Source organism: Sturnira hondurensis, unplaced genomic scaffold (assembly GCF_014824575.4).
Source record: "Sturnira hondurensis isolate 20B ecotype Veracruz unplaced genomic scaffold, ASM1482457v3 Scaffold0014854, whole genome shotgun sequence".
NCBI classification, from domain to species: domain Eukaryota; kingdom Metazoa; phylum Chordata; class Mammalia; order Chiroptera; family Phyllostomidae; genus Sturnira; species Sturnira hondurensis.
This window is the reverse complement of record NW_028087485.1, coordinates 12575187-12591242: the sequence shown is the minus strand read 5'-3', so window position 1 is coordinate 12591242 and position 16056 is coordinate 12575187. Positions and strand designations below refer to the sequence as shown.

The 16056-nt window shown below is 39.4% G+C and overlaps 2 protein-coding genes across 4 annotated transcripts in view; both read right to left on the bottom strand.

Moving 5' to 3' along the window:
- ERLIN1 (ER lipid raft associated 1) overlaps window positions 1–4681 on the bottom strand; it is a 39726-nt gene extending 35045 nt beyond the window's left edge. The window contains exons 1-3 of one of the 2 annotated variants that reach the window (XM_037064175.1): window positions 4554–4681; window positions 4164–4287; window positions 2577–2658 (exon numbers count right to left, since the gene is read on the bottom strand). In XM_037064175.1, the coding sequence (XP_036920070.1) occupies window positions 2577–2658; window positions 4164–4276 (195 nt within the window). In that variant the 5' untranslated portion in view covers window positions 4277–4287; window positions 4554–4681. Of the gene's footprint in view, window positions 1–2576; window positions 2659–4163; window positions 4288–4553 lie in introns of those variants that run through there. The other variant, XM_037064177.1, reaches the window with a different exon arrangement.
- Window positions 4682–7781: 3100 nt separating this feature from the next.
- The window catches only part of CHUK (component of inhibitor of nuclear factor kappa B kinase complex), a 55932-nt gene continuing 47657 nt past the window's right edge, over window positions 7782–16056 (bottom strand). Inside the window, exons 17-21 of one of the 2 annotated variants that reach the window (XM_037064173.1) lie at window positions 12427–12523; window positions 11967–12114; window positions 11064–11197; window positions 8980–9079; window positions 7782–8257 (exon numbers count right to left, since the gene is read on the bottom strand). In XM_037064173.1, the coding sequence (XP_036920068.1) occupies window positions 8228–8257; window positions 8980–9079; window positions 11064–11197; window positions 11967–12114; window positions 12427–12523 (509 nt within the window). In that variant the 3' untranslated portion in view covers window positions 7782–8227. The remainder of the gene's footprint in view (window positions 8258–8979; window positions 9080–11063; window positions 11198–11966; window positions 12115–12426; window positions 12524–16056) is intronic. The other variant, XM_037064174.1, reaches the window with a different exon arrangement.

Genomic DNA, 16056 nt, shown 5'->3' with positions numbered 1-16056 from the left:
CTGGCTTGCCTATGGCAGAAGGGGCAATATAGATAAAGCTGAAATTCTGAACACACACATGGTATCATGCAGAGGGCCTTGCACGTTGGTGGGCAGAAGGGGGAGTGGGGAATGGGACTTGGACTCTCCCTAATCCACCTTGTATACAGTCACAATATAAACCTTTCAAAAATATGTTTTTTCCCTTAATTCCTTTGCTCATATGTGGTATGCTTCTCAGTATCCATTGTATTTAGAGGCAAGAAAACAAGCTGGAAAGCTAAAGTATTAATTTATTTAGGTTGATTTAGTAAAGTGCATGGAAATTAAAAGCTGTCAATCCAGGAGACATAACAGAGAAATGATTTAGTAACTGGCTGCATATAAAACTCCAGGAAGGAAAACACAATCTAACTCTAGGGCTGAGAGATTAGGGCGTGGCAAACACAGTGACAGGTTCTAGGTAGAGTGAGCAGTTGACAAAGAGATGAGTTCATTTTATTGCAGTTTCTCAGAACATTACTAAAATTCAATTTCTGTACTTGATGACAATATAGAAGGCTATGTCTTCTACTGTGCTCCAAAAATTCATATAAATTTTTTGTTTCATTCATATTAGAATTTCTTAAAATGGTCTTATTAATATAATTCTTTCCTAGAATGTTACTGTTTCACATATTAAAAAATACCGCTATTCAGCCCTGGCTGGTGTAGCTCAGTGGATTGAGCGCCGGCCTGTGAACCACACGATCACGGTTCGATTCCCAGTAAGGGTACATGCCCGGGTTGCAGGCCAGTTCCCAGCAGGGGACTCACGAGAGGCAACCATACATTGGTATTTCTCTCCTTCACTCCTTCCCTTCCCCTCTAAAGATAAATAAATAAAATCTTTAAAATAATTAATTAATTAATTAAAAAATACCCCTATTCAGTCACCATTCAATTTTTTGGTAAATGCAAAGTATATTTGTTTACACTGAAACTCTTTACTAATTTCATTTCCATTTCTTGTATTATACTTTATTACAATATATGTATGTACATATATAATATACATTGTATTTGTTATATGTGCAACTGAACTCTAAAACCTATTTAATGTTTATCATCTACAGCTCTTCTATGGATCTCTGCATCAGTATGACTTAACACACTAAGTTCCAAGGAGGCAGAGGAGATATGCCTGGCACTGAACAGATCTAAAAAAGCCCCTAATCTCTAAGGGTCTGGTGGTGGCATTGGTAACATCATTATAAACTGTTTGGGCTGTTGGTGAGATCATGTAATTAAAACTTCTTCTTTCACAGAGGAATAACTGAAGTCTACAGCAGTGAAGTGATTTTTGCAAAGTCATGCAATTAATTGGTGTCAGAACCAGAACCTGTCTCCAGGTTTCTGGTCCCAAGTTCATTCTACCATACTGCTTCCTGAGAAATCAGTTCAATTTAACAACTTTCACAAGTAGAAAGGTCAGAGATATAAATGGGTTACAATCCCTGCCTTCAAGAAGCTTGGAGATTTTCTGGAAAGAAAACACACACGAAAAACTTAGAAAACAATACAAGATAACATTATTAAAAGGAGTAAGAATAAGACCAAGGGCCACAATTTACACTATAGACTTTGGAGCTATAGATTAGAAGAGGGATTGGCAATGAGCCTTTAGAAGGCTGGAAATATTGAGAAAGGACAGAGGACATGAAGGGAAAGGTGGGGAGAGAAGAGGTGGCAGCAGGAGCCAAGGCAAGAGTGGGTAAAATAAATACAGGAAAACAACATGGAAATTAGTCTGACTAAAGGGAGAACACATCTCACTTCAAGATACAAATTCTTGCCCTAAACCATCTAAAAACAAATTAAAAGGAAAATTCTCACTTAGCAAGAAGCCCAGACTTAAATTTTAAGATTAAATACATTAAATTTTCTTCACTCCTGAAAAATTAGCAGATAGAAGACAAACTTCCAAATCTACAGATTTATGACCACACTGAGTTTACAAAAGTAGTCACTATCTAACCCTATTTTGTCATCTTGTTATGTCAACAGGTAATTATCCTAGTGTCTCCCAAGGCCAGGACACTGTTCTCAGTAGGACGCCACTTTAAAAATGTTATCAAAACAGAATGTTATCAAAATAGAACACTCTCTAGGGGTCCACATCAAATCGTGCTTAATGTCCCAGGCAAAAATATAGGCAGGAAAGCTGTGCACGAAAATTCAGATCTCCCATGTTCACAGTAGTCCAGGAGCTTGCCTCTATGGAAACCAAACACCATTCTAAACCAAGCAATCACTGGTTTGTATTTCTAGTGTTCTGAAGTCCTGCTTTCATTTTGACAGCAGAAGGCTTGCTGCATAGCACTATACAGATGTGAGAAGTCAGTTTTTCCAAGGTGCCTAGCTCTTACTTCTAATATATTTCAAGAGAGCCAGGTGGTTCAAAATTGTAACCTGTACTCTGTACTTTAACTCTTGCGTTTAAGTAAATACCACCTTTGCTTTGAGCAATCAGGAAATCTATCTCCACCCACAAATGTAGCAACTATTCCTGTCACACCTGTCTTTCCAGTGTGGGGGCTTCCCTAGAAATCACTCACCTGCACAGATCTGAACGTAGTAATGAAAGGCAACATGATATGATAGCCCGGTCCACTGGGGCTAGTTAGTAAAGCTCCTCCCCTGCAAAAAAGATGTTTCAATTTGACAAGATTATAAGGAGAGAAATTCTCTTTTCAAATCTAAAATACTATTAATAAGTACCCATTCTTACTCATGCTACTAACCTATAAAAGCCTAACACAAATTACTAATGAAGAACAATAAAACACCTGATCCCTAAAACACCTGCCGCAGCTAAGGAGGTAAAAAAAAAATCACATTAAACTGATGTTACACCTTGTTTCATAAGCTGGACCAACCACACCTCTGGGTCTCCAGACACAAAGGACTTTCACTGGTCTTTAACTGTCTGAGAAATACCTGTAAAAAAAGTTCTAATGGCTCTTGGTTGCTGGGTTTTAATTGTGCATAACATGAGCCAGTTCAAAACCTAATACATTTAATCACCAGACTGAAAAAAGAAGGTAATGCCAAGGCAGGGTAGAGCCAACAGGAAAGAGGAGGGACAACTGTAACTGAACGACGATAAAAATATATATAAAAAATAAAAATAAAATAAGATAACGCACACTTTCAAGGAAGTTTAAGCTACCTATAAAGCAATTAAAACACTGGGGGCATATTTAAAAATTTTTTTTAAAATTAGAATGGAAAGATAAAGGGTGAGGGAGTAGAGTAAGACTGAAAGTAGAGAGAGTATCACCGACTTGTTCACCAAATTCTGGAACATGAGAACTATGACAGCACATCTTGGAAGTGATCAAAAAAGAGGCACAATGGGGGCAAGTATTAAAAAGAAGTCCTATTCTAATTGTTGGCGAATAACTTCATAGAACCTAGCTTTCTATTTGAAAATATAAATAGACCTGCAAAGAATTCATAACAAAATAAGGAAAAAACTAACTGTTCGAGGTCCACCCTTACCTTGAAAAGTTCTTTCCTTGGTTTTACTACCAGTTGGGCAATGCTGAAGTGATTTGTCATTTTTTATGCTACACCTCCATCTCCTACAACATATCACTAAAACCACATCTGAAACCGGCGTTTCACAGAGAAGTCTGTTTCTAAGACTCAGGGTGGATTTAAAAATAGAAATATCACTTTGGGGGGATGATGGGAACAAGCTAAAAATTGAGGCCCTTTCAAATACATCATTATAACAATTTCTCCAGTAGGGTAAAACAAGGGTGGCCCATCAATGCTGTTTTTATGTCTCGCGGTCCAAAGATGTAGTAATTGTCACGGCCATCATGTTCTGGCCTTACAAGCCAAACCCAAACACTCCGTGCTTTCAAGGGGAAAACAAAAATCTAAAGAACCATCACAAATACGACCAAAGTTTCTAAACAGCATATGAATCTCAAACTGAAACCCTGCCCAGTTGTATGGAATACAACAATGAGTTATCCATCCCTTCACTTACAGGTGGAGGAACCATTGCCAGCCAGCCGTCATTTTTCGGGGGCTCCCCGACGCTGAACAAGAAACAACTTCCTAGACGCCATTCCACCGGGAGTCTTCCTTCTACTGCTCTAAAACCTGAGCTGACTGCACAGACTGCTCACCTGTAGTACACGGCCAGGTGTCCTTCCTCGATCTTGTGGATGGAAGCGTAAAGAAGAACGACCACCAGACCCACCACTGCGACCACCAGAACCCGGACTTGAGTCATATTCATTCTTGTTTCTCCTGAATAAGGGAAGAAAGGACCCCCAACCTCGTGAGAGACACCCCTACCCTCCCTGATTTCCACCCTCTGCGCCCGGACAACTGGCTCCCTTATGCAAGCCAGCCGGGGAGTCCTACACGTCTTTTCCCCACTTCATTCCGCCTCTCCGAACCCTCTCCCCCTCGATAACCCCTCCGCCGGAGGAGGCCCGCAAGTCACCCCTGCTCGGTAAGCGTCGTGACACCGCCCCCCACCATGGCTGCTCCGGCAGGCAGAAGATACTAACGAAGAACCAGGCCAGGTACAGGTCCGAAGGGAGGCCGACCCTCCACCGCGCCACACGGATCAGTGACGCATCGCCCCCACCGGCACGTGCAGCCACCTCCCCGCCGCACTAACCAGGGACACCCGCCGGCCCCGCCCACTCGTCTAGCTCTGCGCCTGCGCGGTCACGCACGCCGACGCAGAGCTCGCCGTGGGATTTAGGAGACGGGGAGCGGACGGGTCAAAATTCTCCCAGCTGCCTGCCGCGCAAATTCCTGCGAAAGTGCGTGGGCTCTGAGCTGTGCGCTGGTGGTTTCCCGTTCCGGAAGAGAAGTAGTTAATCTGGAGTAAACAGGCATAGAGGGAGGAGAGGGCCTCTGGGGAAAAGGAACTGGTCAGTTTGTTCTTGCTCAGACTCCTTCACTCAGTGTGGTAGCTGTTCCGTTCTTTTGTCCTTTTTGTGGTTTATAGCGAAGTATACGGGGCAAGTATGTACTTCAGGAGCAGCCAGAATTGTTCCAAGTAAAGTGGAAGTTTAAAGAATAAGGTATCCAATCAAGTTCCGAGCACCTATAAATGTGCCGGAATGCTTATCTGCCAAGGGCCATCCAGGCATTAAGAACGGGTCCTCTAGGAAAACGAAAAAGAATAGTGAGCATTTTTGAGCTTCCCTGAAGCCAGTATCTGAAAAAGAATGGGATGGTAGAGTAGGCCAAGTTTTGAAAGGCTCAACGCACCTTTTCTGCAGGTAGAGTACTGGATGGCTAGAGAAGAGACAGACTTTCTTTTTACTGCACATTCTTCTGTTTTTTTTTTTAATATGCATCATTTGCATATAATACCGAAGACAAAAAGGACAAAGAGTAGAGGTTGAAGACGGGCAAATACAAGGGAAATAAGGGCAGCATATTAGAGTAGGTTAGGCAGTAATGGTTACTGTAAGCCTTCAAAGGACAGCAGTGGGACTGTAACTGGACAAGCAGACTAGGGTAGGAGGGCTCTGAACTCCTGGGCAGGGAAGTAGGGGAAAGCAGTGCTTTAGGGCCAGTGATTTTGCAAACTGGTTTAGAATGGAGACAGATGAGAGGCAGGGAAGGCAAGTGGTTAGAAACTGCAGGCCCAAAGTTACACTGGAGGTAACTGTGGAAATGGGAAGTCGTAAATAGACTTCGTCTTCCTTAAAGCAAACCCTCCCAGACCACTCTACCCTCCACCTTCAATAAATGCATTTACCTTTGCCTTTTATTACTTAGGAGTGTCTGGGATCTTGTGTCTTCCACATAAATGATATTTGCAGAGCTTACCAATTTTAACTTCCAAAAAGCAAAAATAATGAAAAATAACTTGTTCTAGCCCGTTTTCTGGATGGATTCTTAGTTTTTCATAGTGCTTAATTGAGATAATGACATGTATACAACTCACAAATGCCATTCAACTCTAAAAAGCTGTAACCCAACAAAAATAGAGCGGTCAACGACTGCATCAAAAGCAAGTGTGAGGTGATCTTAGTGTACTAATCTGTTCTGACTCACACCACCTCGATGAGACTACTCTGCTGTCACCCCAGCAGATGGCCCCACTCTACAGCAAACCTTTTTATCAGTTATTACAATATTTAGAAAATCCATGATAATTTACAAAATCCTTTAACAATAACTTTAATGTTTTGATGGCTTTGTGTTCAGACTCCCAGATAAGTATTCTTATTGTACTGTGTTAACTACTTCTGGTTTTGCCATCTAGCACAGTATCTTCCAAACAACAGGTACCCAATAAATGTTTCTTGTCTAAGACCTAGAAGTAGAGAAGCAAGAGAGAAACTGCCTTTTCTAACAGCTTACAATCAAATTTCTCTATTTAAACAACAGTATCAGATGACTAAAATGTTAGAAGACAAACCCAAGGTTTCAAACTTCGATGAACAGGAAAATGACACTACAAGCAAAACGAGATGGTGTGACTACGACATTGGTTTATTAGGGCAACGTATGAGCGTGGCTTTTAGGCACGGAGATTGGTGATAGGAAATCTCAGTTGAAAAAGGCCCAATAGTGTCTTTACTATAAGTCCTGTATAACTGCTAAGGAAAGTAGAGTGAGAGGCCATTGTGTTGTTCTGTGCGCCAATTGCACTTCATGGAACCTTCACATTTTCCCAAACCATATTCAACTACAGTTGGTTCTTGAACAACACAGGTTTGAACTGTGTAGGCCCACTTATACATAGTTTTTAAAGAAAAATCGTCAGCCCTTCTTACCTGCTGTTTTTGTGTCTGCAGATTCAACCAGCTGCAAAAAAAAGAACAGTATTTTTGCATTCCCAACTTCCACTGGTTGAACTCACAGATGTGAGGGACTGACTATAGAGGCTAAAGTGATACACAGATTTTTCACTGTGTGGGGAATTGATGCCCCTAACCCCTGTGTAGTTATAGGGTCAACTACATTCATCTGATTTTAATGATTAGCGAGGCGAGAGTAATTTAAAAATCATTTAATACACAAAGTGAAAAACTATAATACAAAAGCATTTCACATTTTTAAAAAACAAGTATCTTCTAAATTACTTAATAGTTGATAGAGCCACAATCCTTTATGTGAAATCGTTAGAGCCAGATATTTCAGAATTATGTAATTTTCAGGTTTTTTCCAAAGGTAATTCAGTGCATATACCAAATTATATAAACACCCATCAGGGTCTATGGCAACAGCCTTTCCTGCCCCCAAATATCAAACATGTTAATATTTCTACAGCAAAATAAATGGATATTCACACTAAATGGGATAAGTAGATTGAACTGTCAGTTCAGATTAGATTTGCAGGCAGATGACTTTTGTCGCCAAGCTTATGAAAAACCTTGTTTTCAGAGCTTTTTAGATTTTGGAACTACAGGTAAGAGTACAGACCTTTATGTATTTGTGTGATGAGACATAAAAGATTCCTGAAACTAATGACCCATTTTTACAAATGAAAAGACATATACATGTTTTCAAATACATTATAAATTAACAGACATCTTCTCTTTGATATTACTAAATGTACATCTTAAATACATATACACATAGCACACTTGAGATATACACACAGCACACTTATGACAGTCCACTGGTATTCAAAACAAAGATGCACAGTCCCTTCTGTAGGAAAGGAACACTGTCAGGCGTGCAATGAAATTGAAAATGGGATTGACCCAACTCCTTACGATGCCAGAAAGAGCACTGCTGAGTGCAATACAAGGAGGTAGGGCTTATTCTTCAAGAGGTACAATTTCACTTACGAACAGTCTCTGTCACAGAAACACAGGCAGACAACATTTACTTGGAACACGTGTTAGTGGATGTTTTCTCCTCTGTATATATTATTACTTTAGGCCTTATGCCACAGTTAAAAGTTAAAAGGTATTTTTAGTTAGTTAAATAGGTAATGTTTTACCAAGTTTAAAGTTAAATAAATTGCAGTGATTTGCCTAAGTCGCTGTAGTATTTAAACAAGTTCACAAACATAAAATTCTATCTGTTCAGGGGTTAAAATTACCCAAAGCCAAAATATTGCCCTTGTAAAACCATGAGTAGTTTTTGATCACAGCCATTTCTTCCAATGAATGGTGTCTGAAGAATGGTTTCATGGGAGAAAACAAATTTCGAACATGTACGGCAACAACTTCCATTGGTTTGGGGACAGTGAATAAGTGGCAAGTCATTCTGTTAACCAACTCCAATCAAGATTCTAAAACCAGGCATGAAAAGATTACAATTAGATGTTAACTATAAGTGGTAGGCTTATAAGTCTTAATTTTTATAAGTTTTCTGTATGTTTGGACATTTTATAGTCAAAATTTAATCAATTAAGAGCATAAGTTGTAATTAGAGTTGAGTTTACCTTATTTTCTGCTAATTAAAAAATTTCAAAGAGTTTTCATAAATATTTGAAGTAGTAATGGAAAAGGAGATACAAAAAGTTGACATTGAGACTTAATGAAGAGAAGTTAATCCAGTTTTTTAATTTTGTTGTTTCTCCAAGTTTTAACAAATCAGTAATTCACAGTAATTAATCAAAACTATATTAACAATATTCATTTTATACATAGCAGTTAATGAGTTGGAATTATGATATAAGTCCTGCCCTATCTTATTCGAGAAAATTGATTGTCGAAGCAAAAAGGTACAAACCATTCCATTTCAGTGGTCACATTACAAAGAAAGCTCACCAATCATTTCATTTGACCACAGGTGCTACTGTTGGAGATTACTGATGACAGACTCCTGGTACATCCAGGAGTAAGAGAGGGTGGGGATTTGAGGGCAAGGATACTCCTCAAAAGCCTTCTCTTTCCTCTGTGTTCTTCTCTTCCCCACATGCACCCCAAATGCCAGGTAAGGCTAGCATGGAAAGTTAACCCTTTGCACCTATATACCTAAAACACACATCCATAGCCATATAAAACTTACCATCATCCTATCACTCTGTTCCTCATTTACTTCATGAATAATAGTGCTTAAATGGCCAAGACAGTTCAAATTTTCTTCTATCATTTGTGCCAAAGTCTCCCTGTGAGAAGAAAAAAAAATCCTTTCCAAATTCAGCAAAGGGGCATGTGAATTTCCTCTAGTTTCTGGTTTTCAGGGTCCGATGATCGCTGCCCTTCCTGCAACCCTGCATCCCAATCTGCTGATTGCTGCAATCTTCAGTCTCCTCATCCCTCCCACCCAGAGGCACAGTGCTGCTTGTCACTCCGTCTGTTGCCTCTGCCCAGCTTTAATAATAAGTCCATAACTCCAATCTTATTTTTCTTTGAAATAAAACTGGCACTTATGTATAACTTCTTCCCCCTGAAAATGCTAACTGGATGGGTGGGAGGAAGGGAGATCCTTGTGGCACAGACAAAAGATCTCTTTTGTTTCCAGAATATTTACCTTTCCTTACAAGTAGTAAGACCACCAGCATGGTTACTTTTCAGAGACACAAATATAGGGGAGAAGATACAAAAGTACAATTTGTTCTGCAAAGATCAGGAAAGGTGAAAACGCTGGCTGGAAACCACAGATAGCAGCAATGAAAAAACGAAACAAGCAGGCTGATTACTGAAGACAGCAGAAGAAAACTGTGTGACCGGGGAGCTGCCCAGAACCAAGAAGACTCCTATAAATTTATATTTGCAGGAAATCCTGATCTGGTTCCTGCCTTCCACGCTTTCCTCTTCGGTACGGCCTCTGTCCTCACCTTTTACCACCCCTCAGAGTCCCTACCCTATTAGAATCAGTTCTAGGCATGGTTTATAGCCACTTTAGCTTAGAATTAATTCTAATTCAGCTCTTAGTCAACAGATTAAAAAATTGAAACCAACAGTTCCCAATCTTTGCTAGGTAAGTATCACAGGTACATAATAATTCAAATCAGTTTTCCTTATAATGTATTCCTACTGGAAGACATTTAAACACTTTCACCGACAACTACCACCTCAAATCTGAAATTAACTGTGCAGAGGTGACATGTGCAAGCACTAGCATCCCCTGAGAAACCTAAATGCCTTTAAATGAAAGCAAAAAGGTTAGTAATGTATTAAATTTTATTTGATTTAACTCTGATTAATGAAATTATTTCCTAAAGTCTATACAATTAATTATAGCCTGTGCTGTAGCTGTGGATGTATTACACTGGGCCAAATTTATAATGACCCCAAGACATAACCTGGAACTTGTTTTCTTTAAAAAAATAAAATACCTGTTATCAGCTTGCCTTCCTGCCATGTGCTTTTCTCTCATAAAACCAGAGTACAGAATGTGCAAACTGCACGACCTCCTGAGCAGTGATGTAACATGGCTGCACTTCTGCAAAACTAATTATGGGCAGAGCTTCCAGGAAAGGCTGGTTCTGTAGAATCTCCATGAGTTGTGAGAAAAGCAACAAGACACAAACTAGCAAAGAGCCACTGGCTCTGGATACGGCACATCTTATGCTGAGAAAAATAACAGAAATGGATAGTCATTCAGCTTTAAGCAGAAGAGTAGGAATTAATAAAAAATACATAGGGCTTCAAACTTCAGTTCTTACTTGCAAAACTGATTTAAGGCATTACAGTCTAATATTAGAAATACTAAGTGGTAGATTAAACTCAACAATTCATTACAGGGGTGATCAAGACCCCAAAATGATAAATGCAAAAAGCATAATTTCTCATAGATAAATGGTTAAGAAAAGAATAAAGTTTGGGTAAAAGAACTGATAAGCCAAAAATAGAAAGAAAACTTAAAATGTGGATTGCACTAATAATAAGTGACATTTGCTAAATATTTACTTCCTAGTACTTTACATGTTGACTAATTGAATATTCACAGCAGTTCCTACTTTACAGGTGAGGAAATGTGAACAGAAAAGAGTCAAGTCAATTGTGCAAGGTTATTACAAGTGGACAATTAGGACTCAACCCTAGTCTATAGGGCACTGAAGACTGTGCCTTAACCACTATGTTCTATTGCCTCATTCCCATCACTATTCACGAAAACAACTACCTATTGTTACAAAGTGAACCCACCCATCTTGAGTTACCACGCATGACAAAGGCTGTTCACGTTCTACTGAAGTTGGGGGCAGCCATGCTGATGCCTGAGGGGTAGTTACTGCACCTTCTAGACTGGATCCTACAGGGGACCGAGCCGAACTCTGTGTCTGAAGGAATATAAAAGTAAAATTACAGGCAAGTATCTCTACTGATTCATACAATTTCCTACTATATTCCTAAGACATATTTTTATCACAATTTGTTTGCACAGCAAGAATATCTCTGCAGAAAACTCCTCAGCAATGTGTATTACATACAAGTACTAACTCCTCTTTCCCCAGGCCCTTTCTTCATTGACTAAACCCAAATGTGTCTACCCATCTATTTCCACTTCAGTTGGGGGGAAAACCCATTTGAACGAAGGGTTTTATTAACTAGTCAGGCATACCTATCCCCAAATCAAGGTGGGATACCACAATAGTCAAGATCTGGGAGAAGTATAAAAACAGGAGACTGGAAAGGAAAGATAATAAAGGGTGATCATGAAGTCTTGCATCTGAACTGCTAATCAGACACCCAACAAAAAATGCAAGCATCAACCCAACACCAAAGTACTTCTTTTCAAGAGGAGCCAGATCATGCTGACAAAAAATCCCTTTTACAGGGAATAACAACAAATCAATGTCACATGAAGTAATTTATGCCCTGGCCAGTGTGGCCCTTTTGGTTAGAGTGTTGTCTGTAGACTGAAAGGTCACGGGTTTGATTCCTGGTGAGGGCACATGCCTAGATTGCAAGTCTGTCCCTGGCCAGGTGGCATGTGAGAGGCAACTGATCAATGTTTCTCTCCTTCCCTCCCCCTCTCTGTAAAATCAATAAGCAAGTCCCTGGGTGGGGATAAAAATAAAAATAAGTAATTCAATAAAAATTACTTACACAAGCAATTTTAAGAAGATGCCATATTTCTTTCTGCCTCTTCCCCTGCATAAACATGACAGCGCTGTCAGCTTCTTTGATGTTACTGAGGGCTATTTCCACCTTGGGCAGTAGGTCAATAATCTTCTGCTTACAGCCCAACAACTTGCTGGAGAGATGAAATCAGTGTCAGGCACTTACACAATTCACAAGACCATACACCATACGCTCAAACCCAGCTGGGGAAATAAACCACAACCAGAGCCAGATTTAATGACTGATCTCCAAAGCAGTGCACAGGAACAGGACACCTACAGGCACACAGCTGTGGTCAAGCTACTCAAGGTTCTGCCAGAACTCTTCCTAGTTCTGATATGTTTACCAAAAAAGGGTAGTCCATTTTAAAAGGAAGATGATAAAAATATCTTTTAGTATTTAGGCTTTTCAATAGGAAATAAAGTAACTTTTTTTTTTTTTTTACCTCAGATGACCAAAAAGCTCCTTCAGAACCCGGTCCTGACTCTGCACAGTATGCACAATGGTCTTCACCATCTCCGTGCTGTCACCATAGGAGTGATCTATAAAAGAACCTCAGTCAGTGGGCATAACCTCTCTTCTCAACGAACATGTCAACCTCCAAATGAAAAAGCACTGAAAATCTGAAACTAGTTTTCTTTAAAATTCTATTTGATTATGCCGTTATAGTTGTCCCAATTTTGCCCTTTTGCCCCTCCCCACCCTGTACAGCCCACTCTCTCAGGCCATCCCCACACCCCTGTTCACGTCCATGGGTCATGTGTATACGTTCTTTGGCTTCTTCAGTTCCTATACTGGACTTTACATCCCCATGGCTATTCTGTAACCACCTATTTGTCTTAATCCCCTCACCTCTGCACTCATTCCTCCACAACCCCCTCCCATCTAGCAACCATCAAAGCACTATCCGTATCCATGATTCTGCTGCTTCTGTTATTCTTGTTTGCTTGTTTTTTAGATTCAACTGTTGCTAGATCTGTATTTTTTGCCACTTTATTGTTCATAGTTTTGGTGATCTTTTTCTAAAATACGTCCCTTCAACATTTCACATAATAATGATTCGATGATGATGAACTCCTTTAGTTTTCTCTTGTCTGGGAAGCTTTATATGCCCTTTAATTCTAAATGGTGGCCTTGCTGGGTAGAGCAATCTTGGCTGTAGGTTCTTGCTTTTCATCACTTTGAATATTTCTTGCCAGTCCCTTCTAGCCTGCAAAGTTTCTTTTGAGAAATCAGCTGACAGTCTTATTTCCAATTTCTTGCTCTTTCTCTTCTCCTGCTGGTACCCCTAAGATGTGAATGTTTAATACACTTCAAGATGTCCCAGAGGCTGCTTACACTATGCTCATTTGGGGGGTTCTATTTTCTTTCCTTTTTTAAAAAACATTATTTATTTATTTACTTTTAGAGAGAGGGGAAGGGAGGGAGAGAAGGAGAGAAACACAATTGTGCAAGAGATACATCAATTGCTTGCCTCTTGCATGCCTTCAACTGGGGACCTGTCCTGCAACCCAGGCATACGCCCTGACTGGGAATCAAACCAGTGACCTTTTTTTGGTTCACAGGCAGGTGTTCAATCCACTGAGCCACACCAGCCAGAGCTGTTTTTTTCTTCTTGTTGTTCTGATTGCTTGTTTTTTGAAACTAGTTTTAATTAATGACATCTTCATTTAAAATTTTAAGATTCTGTATCTGTAATTATATATATAAAGTATGTATTTTTGCATGTTATATATATTGATATTTATCACTGTAACTTCAGAAACCTTAGTTGCCTGTTTTGAGAACAGCCTTAGCTATATTTAACCCATACTAACCTAATCCCCAGACATATATGCGCCCTCTTAGCTAAGAAATCAATTGTCCTCAGATGAGTAACATTATTTGTTTAGAAACAATAGGACAATTCATCAACCTTTCACCGCCTTAAAGGAGGACCTTGCTCCAACTAGGTTCTTTAGAATTTCATGTTTATCCATCTGTTCATAAAATCTTCAAAAAAGCTGATAGACTTAAGCCAAATCTTATACACTAATAAAAGAACCTGCAGACACTCTGAAAGTGCAGTTTGAGGATAGTATGACATCTTAAAGCAAACTGGTAGCTGACAAATGTCCTCAAATGGATGGTTATGTGGTCACAGTGAGTTCACTTTTTAGATTTTACCTCAATTAAAAAAAGTAACTAGTATTAATTGTTGTATTTCAGAAAATGGCCAAGTTCTATTTTTATTTTTTAATTAAATATATTGGGGTGATACTGGCTTAGATGGCCATATACGTTTCAAGTGTGCATTTCCATGACACATAATCTAATATTGCATTGTGTGCCTACCACCTAAAGTCAAAAGTCATCTTCCATTACCATATATTTGGTCCCCTTTACTCTTCACTACCCCCTAATCTCCTTCCCTGTGGTAACTGCCATACTGCTATCTGTGTGTCTGAGTTTCAGTTTCATATCCCATATATAAGTGAAACCATCTGGTTCTTTGCTTTCTCTTTCTTCAGCATAATATTCTCAAGATCCATCCATGTTGTCACAAATGGCAGTATTTCATCTTTTCGTATGGCTGAGTAGTATTCCATGGGATGTATGAGCTGTATCTTCTTTATCCAATCCTCTGTTGAAAAACACCTTGGTTGTTTCCATGTCTTGGCCACCATTAATAATGCTGCAATGAACATAGGGGTGCATATATCTTTGTGCATAAATGTTTCTGAGTTTCTGGGGTAGATAGCCTGAAGGAGGATTGCTGGGTCATATGGTAACTCTATTCATTTTTTGAGGCACCATCATACTGTTTTCCATAGTGGCTGCACCAGTTTACATTCCCACCAGCAGTGAATGAGGGTTCCTTTTTTTCCACGTCTCCAACACTTGTCACCTGTCTTGTTGATAATAGCCTTTCTAACAGGTGTGAAATGGTATCTCACCGTAGCTTTGATTTGCAATTTCCTAATAGCTAGTGAAGTTGAAAACCTTTTCATCTATCTGTTGGCTTTTTGTATGTCCTCTTAAGAGAGGTGTCTGTTCAGGTCCTCTGCCCATTTCTTCATTGTACTGTTTGGTGTTGAGTTGTAGGAGTTACTTATGTATCTTGGATATTAACCCCCTGTCGGAGCTGTTGTTTGCCATTAAATCTTCCATTCACTTGGTTGCCTTTTTATTTTGCTCAGTTTCTTTTGCTATGCAGAAGCTTTTGGTTTGATATAGTCCCATTCATTTCTTTTTCTTTTACTTCCCTTGCCTTTGGGATCAAATTCATAAAATGTTCTCTATGGCCAAAATCCATAAGCTTAGTATGTTTTCTTCTATGTAATATTGTTGTTTCAGATCTTATATTTATCTCTTTGAATCATTTTCAATTACTTTTCATATATGGAGACAACCTGTAATCTAGTTTCATGTTTTTGTATGTGGCTTTCCAATTTTCCCAGCACCTCATTTATTGAAGAGGCCTTCTTTTCTCCATTGTTTCTAGTGGCTCCTTTGTCAAAAAATATTTGCCCATATACCCGTGGTTTCATTTCTGAGGTCTCGATTCTGTTCCACTGGCCTATGTATCTGTTCTTCTTCCAATCCTACACTGTTTTAATTATTGTAGCTCTGATGTATAATTTGAAATCAAGTTCTGTAATACATTTGGCTTTGTCCTTTTGTCTCACAATTGCTTTAGTTATTCAGGATCTTTTGTGGTTCTATACAAGTATGTTTTTTGTTTTATTTCTTTAAAAAGTAACACTGAAATTTTGATGGGGATTGCATTAAATCTGTATATTGCTTTGGGTAACGGTAATATGATCATTATAACTATGTTCATTCTTCTGATCCATGAACAAAGAATATCTTTCCATTTCATTTTGTCTTTTTCTATCTCTTTTAATAATGCTTTGTAGCCCTGGCTGGTGTGGCTCAGTGGACTGAGTGCCAGCCTGCAAACCAAAGGGTCACCAGTTTGATTCCCAGTCAAGGGACATACCTGGGTTGCAGGTCAGGGACCCAGTAGGAGGCATGTGAGAGGCAACCACACACTGACATTTCTCTCCTTCTCTTTCTCCCTCCCTTCCCCTCT